This window comes from Triticum urartu, chromosome 7, assembly GCF_003073215.2.
Source record: "Triticum urartu cultivar G1812 chromosome 7, Tu2.1, whole genome shotgun sequence".
Taxonomy (NCBI): Eukaryota; Viridiplantae; Streptophyta; class Magnoliopsida; order Poales; family Poaceae; genus Triticum; species Triticum urartu.
In genome coordinates, this window is record NC_053028.1 from 661,321,580 (window position 1) to 661,335,488 (window position 13,909).

The following is a 13,909-nucleotide window of genomic DNA, read 5'->3' on the forward strand; positions in this document are numbered from 1 at the left end:
TTTATTTATTTTAAACAATTTCGGCACTCATAAAATAACAAAGCAAGGAAAAGAAAACAAGACACTACCATATATTCACCTTGTCTTTCTATTGGATTTCATGCCTGGTCTTAATTTCCAACAAGAAGAAAATGGAACTCATTCTCGAGATATATTGGCCGAATAGCCACAGGCTCAAAAGGAGGTTATGTTAGGCACGATAGACGTATCAGAGGTGGAAGATGGACTTTCTGTTTTGCATTTCAATATTAAAAAATCGGCAAAAGTGTTATCAGGTATCCCCTTCATTTACTGACTTCTCTCATCTATATATAGGCGCTATACCGAAGGTACGTAGGAGCTGCATATCAAGCAACTGGCAGTTCGGCACAGTCAAGGCAAGAAGGCGGAGCTTTTCTTCAGAAATCGGCAGCATGGAACGAAAAGGTATGTGTTTCATACATAGCTCCACACTCGTCTTTACGCAGAACCTTGTGACCATTTATGGAAATGATGTGCAAAGTTTATTTGCACATACCATATTCTGAATATTCAAGGACAACACGAAGAGGGTTGGTTCCTCATCCTTTTCTTTTCAAAGAATATACGAGAGTAGATGGATCTAGCAGAAATGGAAAAGGATTCATTTAGTAGGTAGGAGCATGAATGGTTCATACCAAAGAGAGAAAGTGGAACGTATATATATAGGTAGTTTAACTTTTGTAAAGGAGTGCCCACAAGCTATAACGTCATAGCAAAATAAAAAAAACAAAGATATTAGAACCATGGGAAATCGGTGCTAGATTGTGGTAAAAAGATCAGTAGCCAATAACAGTGAATGGGAAAAAAGGAGCAAGGCGTTAGAAATATATTACACAATCAACGGAAGAAGTAAGCCATAAATTATATTACAAAACAAAGTGACGTTCAGAAATTGGATAAAAAATATTGATTTTGCTAATTATCCCATTATTGGCAAAGAAAATCAGTCACTTGATCTTTGGTACAGTTCCAATTTTATAGCCTCATATGTGCTGAGATATGTGTTTGTTTTAGCTATTAGATGTTCCTCCGATCGACAAAAAATTACTCTATCCATTATAAATGAAAATTAACTGAAGTTCCAGCTCTGTTGTAAACTGACAAAAATATTTTAACAAGGCTATAAGAATAAATCCATATCTTCAACACTAAATTAATTTCAAGATTCATCATAAAATACACTCACTCCATTCACTAATATATGATGTTCTAACTTTTTCTAAATCAGATGTATATGTACATGTTTTAGTCTATTTGTTCATTCATTTCAGTTCTTTTGTGGTCCATATTGAAATATCCTAAACATCTTATATTTATGAACCGGGGAGGGAGGGGCGGGGGGGGGGGGGGGGGGTAGTATTTTCATACTATACGTATGTGATGTCATAGATATTAACATACTCTCCTTCCGTTTCAAAATAAGTGAACCACGACACTTACTTTGGACCGGCAAGAGTATTTTTCTGTAGACGAAGGGCAATATATTAATGTCAAGATGGTATAAACACTCACCCCACTTCTGCAATGACACAATGCAATGAGAACTAATGGAGACATTAGTAGTAGTGGCTTATTTTTCTAATTGAAACGTCAAGTACCTGATGATGTATGGACAACCGCAATTATTATTTCAGCAAGTCTCAACACTGAAACCTTATATATATAGAGCAGATGAAACAATGTCCAATGTGCTACATCTGCGCAGTATTATAATCGTGAAGTTACGGCAGACAATAATTGCTAGACATGTTAACTGCCTTGTTTTTTAAGTGTAACGTATGCAATTACTTGAAGCTGATATTTCTGTCATCTTTCCCAGTGTCATTGATGTTTCCTGTTCTTGTGCTGCTTCTCCTGTCATATGTACTGCAACCAGCATTGAGTTCATCTGTTCAGGCACTAGAGCGGTTGTTCCAGCATACAACTGACAGGGATACCTTGCTGGCCTTCAAGTCAAGCCTAAGCAACCAACAGGATGTCCTAGCTGCATGGAACACTACTAGTGACTTCTGCCGGTGGCCAGGTGTCGTTTGTGGCGCTAAGCACAAAGACAGGGTCACGGTGCTTAACCTCTCTTCGGAGGGACTTGTTGGCCCGATAATACCTTCCATTGGGAATCTCACCTTCTTGAAAATTCTGGACCTCAGCTTGAACCATTTGCGTGGTGAAATACCTTCACAAATTGGTCGTCTATCTCGGTTACGATATCTTGACTTGTCCAACAACTCGCTTCATGGTGACATGAACGCTGGGTTGAAGAACTGCACCAGCCTTCAAAGCATCAATCTTGGGTCAAACTTGCTCACCGGAGAAATCCCTTCATGGCTCGGAGGCTTGTCAAGTCTCCGGACCATAATCTTGCAGAAGAGTAACTTCACAGGGATTATTCCGCCATCACTTGCCAACCTCTCAGCACTACAAAAAATACATTTAAGATCAAACCAACTTGAGAGCTCCATACCCGAGGGCCTTGGCAGGCTCGGTAAACTCTTTTACATTGACCTAGGAGAAAACCACCTGTCCGGCACTATTCCTACAACTTTCTACAATCTTTCTTCTCTGACCCGCTTTAGGGTGACAAATAATGAGTTGCATGGCACCCTGCCATCTAACTTAGGGGATCACCTCCCAAATCTCGAGTACCTACTGCTTGGCATCAACAACTTTACAGGAAGCCTTCCAGCTTCTCTTGTCAATGCAACTAACATATACTCCCTAGACATCTCATTTAACAACTTCACCGGAATAGTGCCTCCTGATATTGGCAAGCTTTGTCCAGACTTCCTATCTCTAGAAACAAATCAGCTCATGGCAGCCACAGCTCATGATTGGAAGTTCGTTACGTTTTTGGCAAACTGCACACGTCTACGCTTGTTCGACCTCCAGTATAACAAGTTAGGTGGCGTACTGCCAATCTCTGTTACCAACCTATCATCACAACTCCAAATTCTATGTGTTAACCACAATGAGATTTCCGGAAAGATACCATCTGGGTTAAGCAATCTTGGTGGGCTAAATTATTTGCAATTATCTCACAACAGATTCACTGGTATCTTGCCTGATAGCATCGGACATCTAAGTTCGCTACAAGCCTTGGCCTTTAATGGAAACCGGTTGACAGGATTCATTCCCTCCTCCCTTGGGAACTTGACGAAGCTATTAGAACTTTACTCTGGTGAAAACAAGTTTGAGGGACCACTTCCAACAAGCCTAGGGAGACTGCGGGAGCTAACAATAGCAACCTTTGACAACAATAAGTTCACAGGTCCATTGCCTAAAGAGATCTTCAACTTGTCATCCTTGTCATATGCTCTAGATTTGTCAAATAATAATTTTGTTGGACCTCTTCCACCAGAAGTTGGCTTCCTCACCAAGGTTGCTTACATATACATCCACTGGAACAACTTGCAAGGGCCGCTACCTAATACACTCAGCAATTGTCAAAGCTTGATAGGTCTTCGGTTGCACCATAACTCCTTCAATGGTAGCATTCCTGCAGCTATCAGCAAAATGCGAGGCTTGATATTGCTTTCTTTAGCAGAAAACACACTCTCAGGTGTGATTCCTCAGGAGCTGGGGCTCATGGGTGGCATTGAAGCAATGTATCTTGCATTCAACAAATTGTCTGGTCAGATCCCGGAGGATATGGAGAACATGACATCAATTTACCATTTAGACCTGTCCTTCAACCATCTGGTTGGCAAGGTTCCATTGCAAGGTGTGTTCAGTAATGTGACTGGGTTTCTATTTTATGGGAATTCGGGGCTCTGCGGTGGCATCTCAGAATTACGTTTGCCCGCATGCCCACCAGAATCCACGGAACACAGCTTAAGGATACACCATGTCCTTCTAGCAATAGTTATTCCGGTAGTTGTTGGCATCATTATATGTTGTAGTTTGGCACTTGTATTCTTCACAATAAGAAGGAAACAAAGGGCTCAGTCCACCAGCATGAGAGGATTCATATTGGTAGATGGAAATTACCCTAGAGTTTCTTATGCCGAATTGCTCCAAGCAACAAGCTGTTTTGCCGCAGACAATTTGATTGGTAAAGGAAGGTATGGATCCGTCTATAAGTGTGAGTTGCTGCTAAAAAATATGATGACCACGGTTGCTGTGAAGGTTTTTGAGCTTCAACAATCTGGATCCTCCAAAAGTTTTCTAGCCGAGTGTGAGGCATTAAGTAATATCCGCCATCAGAATTTGATTAGTGTCATCACTTGCTGCTCAAGCTCGGACTCAAACCAAAATGACTTCAAAGCCATTGTGTTTGAGTTCATGCCTAATGGGAGCCTAGACAGGTGGTTACATCAAGATGTACATGCAACACAACAACTTCAAGGCTTGACACTAATGCAGAGATTAAATATTGTCGTTGATGTTGCTGATGCACTAGATTACTTGCACAACTGCGAACCACCAATAGTTCACTGTGACTTGAAGCCAAGCAACATCCTTCTTGATAGTGATTTACTTGCTCGCATTGGGGACTTCGGCCTTGCAAAGATTCTTTTAGATCCAGCGGCTGAGCAACAAATTAATTCAAAGAGCTCAGTTGGAATAAGAGGAACAATTGGATATCTCGCTCCAGGTACCTCAAATTTTCTCTAGCACCTACTTTCATATCAAAAAATTTGAATGCCAAATCATGACCTTTTTTCTATGCAATGTAGAATATGGTGAAGGTGGTCAAGTTTCTACATCTGGAGATGTATACAGCTTTGGAAGTGTCATCCTCGAGTTGTTTACAGGCATGGCACCGACGCATAACATGTTCAAAGATGGGCTGACCTTACAGAAGTATGCCAAGAATGCATTCCCAGACATGTTAATGAAGATTGTTGATCCAGCCCTACTGTCCTTTGAAGAAGTTTATGTCAGAAGTTTGCAGGGTGGAAGCTACAAAATGGAAGATGTCAGCAACACGATGTTCTCAATCATGGAAGTTGCAGTATCATGTTGCAAGCAAGCATCAGCAGAGAGGATGTGCATGAGAGATGCAGCAGCTAGGATGCACAAGATAAGAGATAACCATGTTGAAAGAAGGCAAAGTGAGCACGTCATTATAACTGCATAGATGCATTATATGCACCATGAAGTAAGAATAATATTGGCAAGACATGTACAGTATGTCACGCATTCTGCTTGCCATTTGAACCAGAATAGCATTTGTTTAACCTAGCAATCAGACATGGGTTACCACCTGTCCAAACTCCCAGGCGGGCATGGAGCTAGAACATATTGGCCTACTATTTTGGGTTTTAAATTTATATATTGAAGTATCTATGAAGTATTGTTACACTGAACCGGGTACATAAATAAATATTTATCCATGCATTTTGACTAGTAGCCCTAGTCATCTGACCATGTTAGGTGCACGGGGTAGTATTTTTATGTATTGTACGTGTGATTTAGAAATGTGACACACACTTTGAAAGGTGTAAGGCCTGAAGCCTAGTAGTAACTGTAACTCCCGAGAGAGAAGCCTACTGGATGATCCAGCCCACTGTTGAATACAAAAAGGCCTGACCGGGTGGTCACATACGACACGGACGTACAGCTCCGGAGAGCTAAACCAGCGCTTCTTCGACAGCTTCCCAATGATCACTCCGGACTGGGCTGAGAGCGCGCCACATGTTGTGCTCTGGGCTTTCCTCCGGATTTTGTTTTTTATTTTTTCGCATGCGTTTTCGGCTTTTTAGACGTGTTTTTTTGTTTTCACTGGTCTTTCTTAAAAATTCGAAGAAAAAAATTGCGTGAAAAAAAAGTTTTTCCTTTTGCTTCCGCGAGAGGCATGGTTTTGCTTTCGCGGCAGTGCCTCTCGAAAATGAAAAAAAAAACACATTTCCTTTTTCTTTTCCTTCTGCGAGAGACACAGTTTTGCTTTCCTCTCAGAAAAGGAAACAATGTGTTTTATTTTTTCTTTTTCCTTTTGCGAGAGACACGATTTTACTTTCGCGAGAGGTCGCCTGCGTGTAGGTCAGCCAAGACGGGCAGGGGAACAGCTGCTCCGGCTCCCGGTGCAGTACAACATCACCTACGGCGACTGCTCGAGCACGACAGAGACCTACGGCTCCGACACCCTCGCGCTGGGCTCCATCGTCGTCAAAAACTTCCAGTTAGGGTGCAGCCAGTCTAACTCGGGCCTCCTTCTCAGGCAACAAACAACGGGGCTCATGGGGCTCGGCGGCGGCGCAGAGTCTCTCATGTCCCAGACCGCGGGGACCTTGGGCAAGGCCTTCTCCTACTGCCTCCCCCCAAATCTAGGCTCGCGCGGGTTCCTCGCTCTCGGTGCACCAACTTCTACTTTTGGTTTCATCATGACGCCGATGTACAGCAACCGCGGGGCACTGACGTTCTACGACATACGCCTTCAGGCCATCCGGGTTGGAGGCAGGCAGCTCAACACATACCCTCCTTCGTCTTCACCACCGTGTCCATCGTCGACTCCGGCACCGTCATCACGCGCCTGCTGCCCACCGCATACTCGGCCTGGCCTCGGCGTTCAAGGCCGGCATGAAGCGCTACCTGACCAGCGGGGGATTCGACACGTGCTTAGACTTCAGCGGCCAGTCCAACATCAGCGTGCCCAGCGTCGCGCTGGTGTTCTCCGGGGGCGCTGTCGTCAACCTCGCCTTTAACGGGATCTTTGTGATGCCCCGTTACGTCCGCAGAGTCAGGCGTAACAGAAGCCGTCACTTCAAGTCGTTTCTTTTACCTCTTTAAGTGGCGCGGCTAGGAGCCCACCAGCATGGGGAGGCCGCGTGGGGCCGTTTGCACCTCTTTAAGTTGTTTCGTCCACCGATAAATCCCGTATTTCAAGAAATCCTTGTAGCATTGTTTCATGATTTTTCCCGCTGCCACAAGTTTTTGTTCCAAGGAGATCCAAATTTGAGGCCTGTTTCAGCACCAAGCGGGAGTGGGAATCCATCACCGGAGCAATCTTCATCGACCTTCGTGTGAGTAATTTTGTTAAGACCTTAGGTTCCATATCAGTAGCTAGATGGCATCCTCTCTCCCTTGTGATTCAATACAAAGTTTCCGTGCGCTGCCTCACATGATCAAGATCAATATGATGCAATCTGTTGTCGTGTTTGTTGGGATATGATGAATTGTCACTTTATGATATGATTTTCATTGAATTATATTGAATCTTGTGAGGTTTATTTGTTGTATAATTAAGTAGACGTGCATGCTTTCTAATCTATTTGTTGTCTCTGGCCAAGATTGATAGAGAGTTCTTCAGAGGGAGGTGTGCATGGTTGTGGGTTCAATCTTGAGTGATCTATCACAATGAGTAGAAGGGAAATAAGCACATATTGTATTGCTGCTATTAAGGATAAAACGACGATTTTTTTAATAATAAATTATACTTTATATGTAACAAAACTATTATTGAAAATCTCTTTCACATACGTATCAAATAGTGTGCCTTTTGTGTTATATACGCTAAATTTCAATAGTCAAATTTATAATCAAAGTTTAACACAAAATATGAAGGCAAGACTAATAAACTTTGAAGGAGGTAGTATTTGTCTATTTGATAGGACAAGGCTAGGTTAGTGTTAAATTTAATGCACTACCAATAATGAGGCGATAACCATTGTAGACACCACATTTCATAAAAAGCTCTTTTGGCACAAAAAGCTTTGCCGGTTTTTTTTCCAACCGGTCATCCCCTTTTCATTACCCACTCCATTCCTAAATATAAGTCCTTTTTAAAGATATTTCAATATAGACTATATACATATGTATATAGACATATTTTATAGTGTAGATTTACTCGTTTTGCTCCGTATGTAGTCCATATTGAAATCTCTTAAAAACTTATATTTAGGAACGGCGGGAGTAATTGCTTAATGGAAATACAGAGTTTGACGGCCTCATACAAGCATGGAGGATAAGGGAAAGAAGGGAAGCGGGTTGGTGCACTGTCAGGAAACCCGCTGCGAATATTCGGCTCAAAACATTCCACGGGCGAAAATGCGAATGTTCGGCTCAAAACATTCTACGGGCGAAAACTTGATAACACAGTTCATTTAAGTTTTACGGATACTACCTCCTCAAACTATTTATTTCCTGCACACAAACTCATGGTTTAGTGGCCACACTCTCTTCAGTTAGCGTGTAGCCAGGATAGAGCGAGACAAGTAGCACTAACGATTCTGATCCAATGAGTTGACGTTGTGTTTTACTTTGAGGAAGGAACTATGGAGTGTTGCACGTGCACAGTAGGAATTATGGAGTGTTGCACGTGCACATAAATAACATGGCGGACGCGGCTGCTAATGCACGGAGATGCACGGACGCCATCGCGGCCTTGCCGGAGGACGTCCTCCTCAAGGTCCTGTCCCGCGTGGGCAACGTCAAAGGCCTCTTTATGCTCGCCATGACATGCCGACGGTGGCTGCGCCGCTTCACCGACCCGGCCTTCCTCCGCGGACTGTGCCCGGGCCAGGGCGTGGGGCACCGGGCGCGCCTCCTCGGCTTCTTCTTCCAGCAGACGAGATTCGATCCATGTGGAAGGATGATGGATACGCATATGATGCAGCACAGCTCGGTCTTCTCACCCACCTTCCTACCGTCGCCGGGATCGCCGCTTGGCCGCAAGGCATGTGCCCTCACCTCCTTCGTCGCCGACGACGACGGCACCTTCAACTACGCCAAGCCCATGGCAGCACGCCGTGGCATCGTCCTGATGAAACTCATCCCCCGCACCTTGGACACGACCAGCCAGCACCTCGGCCTCTGCAACCCTATCACCGGCGAACGCCATGTTATTCCGCCTCTCAAGTGCTCCGTTAGTCCGTCTACGTGCACGGCTACGCCATCATCACAGCCGCTGACAGCGACATCGATGGGAAGCAGCCGCCCTCATCGCCAGGGCGCTTCGCGTTCTCGCAGCTACTCCTCGCCAGCCTAATAGATCATCAGGTGTATCTCAACTCTTACTCCGTTGCCACACGCAGCTGGAGCGCGCCCACCCTATGCCTGGGCAGCCCCCGCTTCTCCCTTGTAGCTGAGTGATCCGCCGTCGTTCACCAGGGCGCGGCGCACTGGCTATGCATTGATCGAGTTCACGACCTGCTATACAAACTCAGCGCGGACGTGGGCACGGGCACGGCACGCGCCTCCGTGACGAAGCTCCCTATCCGTGCCGGAGGCTCGCCGCTCCTCTGCGTTAGCAGAGATGGCAAGCTTTCGGTCGCTTGCGTGTATCTCATGCACGTGACTGTTTGGACGCAGCAAGGCAGAGAAGGTGGCGACGACACCCCTGCGGCGTGGCTCCGCACTGTGATCAGAATTCCAATCGCGGTCCCGTACCCAAAGTATCACCCGCTATATCAGACCTTTGAGAAGTGGTTTGACTTCGACATGGGAGCCCTGCTCGTGCTGTATAGGAGCAGCGCTATCTTCGTCCTCGACCTCGAGAAGAAGGTAATGGAGAAGGTCATGGATTGCTTGCAGCCTCTATCCAGTCGGACGCCTGTGGCGTACGAGATGGACCTGGTGGAGTTCTTTGTGCTCCAGCTTGGTGGACTATGTAGGGGTCTTGAAAATAATAACTAGTAAACATGTTCGTGCATTGCAACGGAACAAAAAATTATCACACGTCTCTAGACAAATAAGCATGGCTCAAGACCCAGTAAAAACATGTCATACTTTTCTTCTTTTTTTCCTTGCTGATGGTGTCCACGGTTTCCACATGGTCACAATGCATCCAATCATGGTCAATCCTAAGACGATGAACTCGGCCACTCCTTGACACACTTGTCACCGAATCTGCACCAGCACAATGGAATATTTAACAAGACTTTTAAAACTAATCTCGTCGAGTTGAACGTGTGGGCCATCCTTCATGAGCTACTCCCTGCACATGGCCCATACACCGCCCCCCTCATAAGGTTTGGAGGATTGGCTATGATCAAGAGCGAAAAGACATTATCAAACACTACCAGGAAATTTCCAGAGATAAAACATGTGCCTTGTCTTTAAGAAATCACTCCTAACCCCAAGCCAGCTCCGGTAGAGGAGTGGCGACATCGACACGTTGGTGACTCGTGCTGGCAGTAGTAATGGTCATTCGGTGGTCTTGAAATCTCGATATAATTTTTTGAGATGCGATGTACTTTCGGCGAAGTTTTACAGTAGTTTCGATCATTTTCGTATAAAAAGGAAAAAAAAAGATAGAGCGAGACAAGTACTAATACTAAATGATTCCCATCCAATGAGCTGGCGTTGTGTTTTACTTTGAGTGTTGTATTTCTACTACTCTTGACATCATGTTTTGATATATAGATAGTACTACCATTGTTACAAGAGAATGCTTGTCAAATTTCTGGCCATATTGATGTATTTCTGGATGGATGGATGGATCATGCTTGATTTGATTGATTGCTTGAGTTTCCAAGCAGATAAAATCTTGTCATCTCTCCCGTTTGTGCCTTTTTCTATGGATGATTGCATTGATCGCACGGTGTTGTTGTTTGTGTATGCCAAGGAGAAGCATTCATTGGCTTACAAATCCATCCTGGTGTTGATGATGACACTGGAGGAGGCAAAGCACAAAACCTGTTTGGAAAGGTGTCAAACAACAGCCAACCAGTAGGTAAATCACACAAATGGCCATGAACGTGTCCAACCAGTCAGTCAGCAGCAGGTACGTAATGTTGCGTTCTAGCAAGAAGAGAAGAGTAGGGCCAAAGTAGATAGATACTAGTAGTACTTAGCATCAGATTGCTTTCTCCAGGCCATTAACAATAGTAGTAGTCCTATCATGATAAGCAAGAAATTAGTTAGCTCGACCGTCCAAAAATATATGAATACTCGTAGTAGTATTTGTCGACCTAGCAGATTTGGCTCCAATATACAGTATGTACATAGATAGATACTGGCCCCTAAAAACAGGGGGGAAAGTTGGGTTGGATAGATACGTAGTAGAGAGATATGCACCAGTTTCTCTCGAGGCGGCAACGAAAAAATTAGTTAGGCTAGTCATAGTGGGAGTAACTTAGGTACTCCCTCCTTTCCGGCTTATAAGGCTCAAATCAAAAATCTCACCAACCAAGGTAGATGGTGAGTGGTGGAATACTTTTTGTAGTTTGCAAAAGCACTCAATTAATGTTTTTGTTTTTCTCAAAAAAGTATGTTTACAAATGCATTAATCGCAATGCATGCATGCATAAATTACATGCATTGGTTAATTTTCTCTTAATACTTGCATGCAATGATTTAATGCACCTTGAAATCTGAACATGTGATGGGAAACATCCAAATTGAGCCTTATAAAATAGAAAAACTAAAATTTTGAGATAAGCCCTATAAACCGGAAAGGAGGGAGTAGTAACATAGCGCACCTCGAGAATTTTCTGCTTATGTGGCAAGTAGTTAATGAGGAGTAGTAACATAATATGTTACTGTAACATAGCGCTTTCCAAGACAACATGAGTCTACAAACTATTAAATGAGGCCATATATGACACTAGTACTATGTTACTTTGCACTATAAAGGTAGTAACTTAGACTAGTGTCATGCATATGACACTAGTCTAAGTTACTCCCCACTATGACCAGCCTTAGTCCGTCCGTCTGTTGGATTCCCTCATCTATTTTACTACCCCCTATATAAATGGCAACAGGGAGCTGTTAATTCTCCCTCAAAACCACGCGCAAACTCCTCCTCTATTTACTCTCTCGTCTCGTCGGTGCTGCATGCTATCCATCAGCCACTCGCTGCACTTCACGAGGATCGACCTGGCATCCAACGCCTCCCTGCATTTCTCTACTTCTTGATCCAACGCCTCCCCTCCGTTTCCCTGCTGCTAGCCGCGCACCTACCTCTTCCTATAAATCTTGATCCAATTCTCCTGCCCGCGTTCCCCCTTCCTCTTCATTTGCTCCTCAGATGTCCAAGACACCTCCCCTTATCTACAACACAACCACACATGGAGGCCAAAAGCTGAGCCACGCCGTTCCGATGATGCACTGCCACACTGATCGACCAGGTCGTGCCGTGGTCGGCAGGGCTTGTGGGTTTGATCTGCCCTCTCGCGGAAAGAGTGCACCATGTCTCTCGATCTGACCTTTGTTCTTTCCTTCTCGGGCATGGTACAACTCAAACTGCTGATGAGCTTTCTAGTGATGTAGACATGCAGGCAACAAGTAGAGATGGTGAATTTGATGGACAATGGCAAATGGATTAGGTGTTTGTTCCTGTTGAGGATGTGGATGCAGGTATGTTCCTGTTGATGATGGATTAGGTGTTTGTTTAGCTATGGATACATTGGTTGCAAGGGGAATCAAATTGACTAATGTCAAACCTAGCCATTAACTGGTTGAAAGAAGTAGCCAAACCCATTGATCTTGTAACACATTGGCTCCGAAATGTCACCCATAATGAAAAGGCACTGAACACTCATGTTGCTTCCTGTAACCATGAGTTCTTGACATTCATTCAAGAGATAAACGAGGATTGGAATAGATACCCTACAAATATATGGGCATCCTCCTCTTGGTCTATTTAGGACTACCGGCAGGAGCATGCCTCTAAATCTAATTATGATATATGCTTCGAGCTTTTGTGTTTTTCCTCCGGTTTGCTTTGGTAAGCTGAACTTTGAGGCAATCTGGAAATGCCAATAAGCAGTTTATTGACATAGATGGTGCCTTCTTATGAAGAAACAGATTTTTTTTTGCTCTGACCATTCTTTGATCAAGTTCTTCTTTGAATTGTATGTGATACTTGTTGAATACTAGTATATATCAGTTTGCTTATTAGATTGTTGTATTCTGCTCTTCTTTGCTTTGCTTTGGACTGTTGGATTACAAAGAATTAGACGTTTACATTTTACTTCCATGCTTACATACACAAACAAAGCTACGAAGCATCAACTTGATAAGAAAAGCAAATTACAACTATCTCTTTGAAAAATAGTACCTACTTACATTTTTCTGTGTGTACTTCGGAGTAGTCGCTTCCTCTGAAACTCAAAGAACTTTGCTGTTGCTGCACGGTGGAGTAGTGATACTAGTATTTTGTTTGTTTCAGCAAGAAGGAACTGGGGGTAAATTGAACTCAACTATCCATCTTTCTTGGTAACTGGACTAGAGGTGGTGGTTGGCGCCTTTGCTTGCTGCTACTGGTGCGCATGTCTAAAGTGATTAATTGATATAGTAAGTACATTTGGTTGATGCATACTAGCTAGGTTAGGGCAGAAAATGTTAGCAGGCAATAGGTTAGTACTATGAGTTTGGTAAGGCAGGCATCCAACAAGTAAAAGCAACTAGTATCAAAGACTAGGTTAGTACATTGTGTTGCAGTTCTTTCTTGCTGCTTAACAAAAGAGAGGAGTGGTCTGGTAAAAAAATGACCTAATCAGACGGCGTTGTAGGGCAGGAAAAGGCAACACAAAAGAGTACTAGAATGGTCTGAAACCCAAGCACCAGCGCCAACAGCTAATGCCTGAGTTGCATGTTCAATATCCGTAATTTTATTTTTCAAACCAAATGCACTAGTATTATACCTAAAAAAAGTGCATGCATGCATGCAGCAGCCATCAGACATAGAACTCGAACCCGTTCAACTTTGTTGCGGGAGTTTAAAATTAAAATGATGAGCAGAGGCGTTAAAATATCAAGGAGCAAACAGCAAGCATTTGGCGTAGCTAATAACTTGTGCTTCCCTTTTTTGGGAATAAACAATCTATAAGGTAGAAGTCCGTATGTAATTCCATGCATGGGAAAGATGGAGCCACCAAGCACTACAAAAGAGAAGGCCGGCATGGCCGTGGAGCGATTTGAGTTGTGCATGCATGTTTTGCGATGCTTCGTTCCCAACCAAACAACGCGTTATGCTGCCGAAATTTTCGGTGAGAATTTGCCCGACTTG

At 43.9% G+C, this 13,909-nt stretch overlaps 1 protein-coding gene across 1 annotated transcript; it reads left to right on the forward strand.

The window, feature by feature from the left end:
- Positions 1-295: 295 nt before the first annotated feature.
- LOC125525588 (probable LRR receptor-like serine/threonine-protein kinase At3g47570) lies at positions 296-5,320 on the forward strand. Its single transcript, XM_048690596.1, has 3 exons — positions 296-426; positions 1,841-4,612; positions 4,695-5,320. Exons 1-3 carry the CDS (start codon positions 414-416, stop codon positions 5,096-5,098), a joined length of 3,189 nt encoding a protein of 1,062 aa, XP_048546553.1. The 5' UTR covers positions 296-413; the 3' UTR covers positions 5,099-5,320.
- Positions 5,321-13,909: the final 8,589 nt, after the last annotated feature.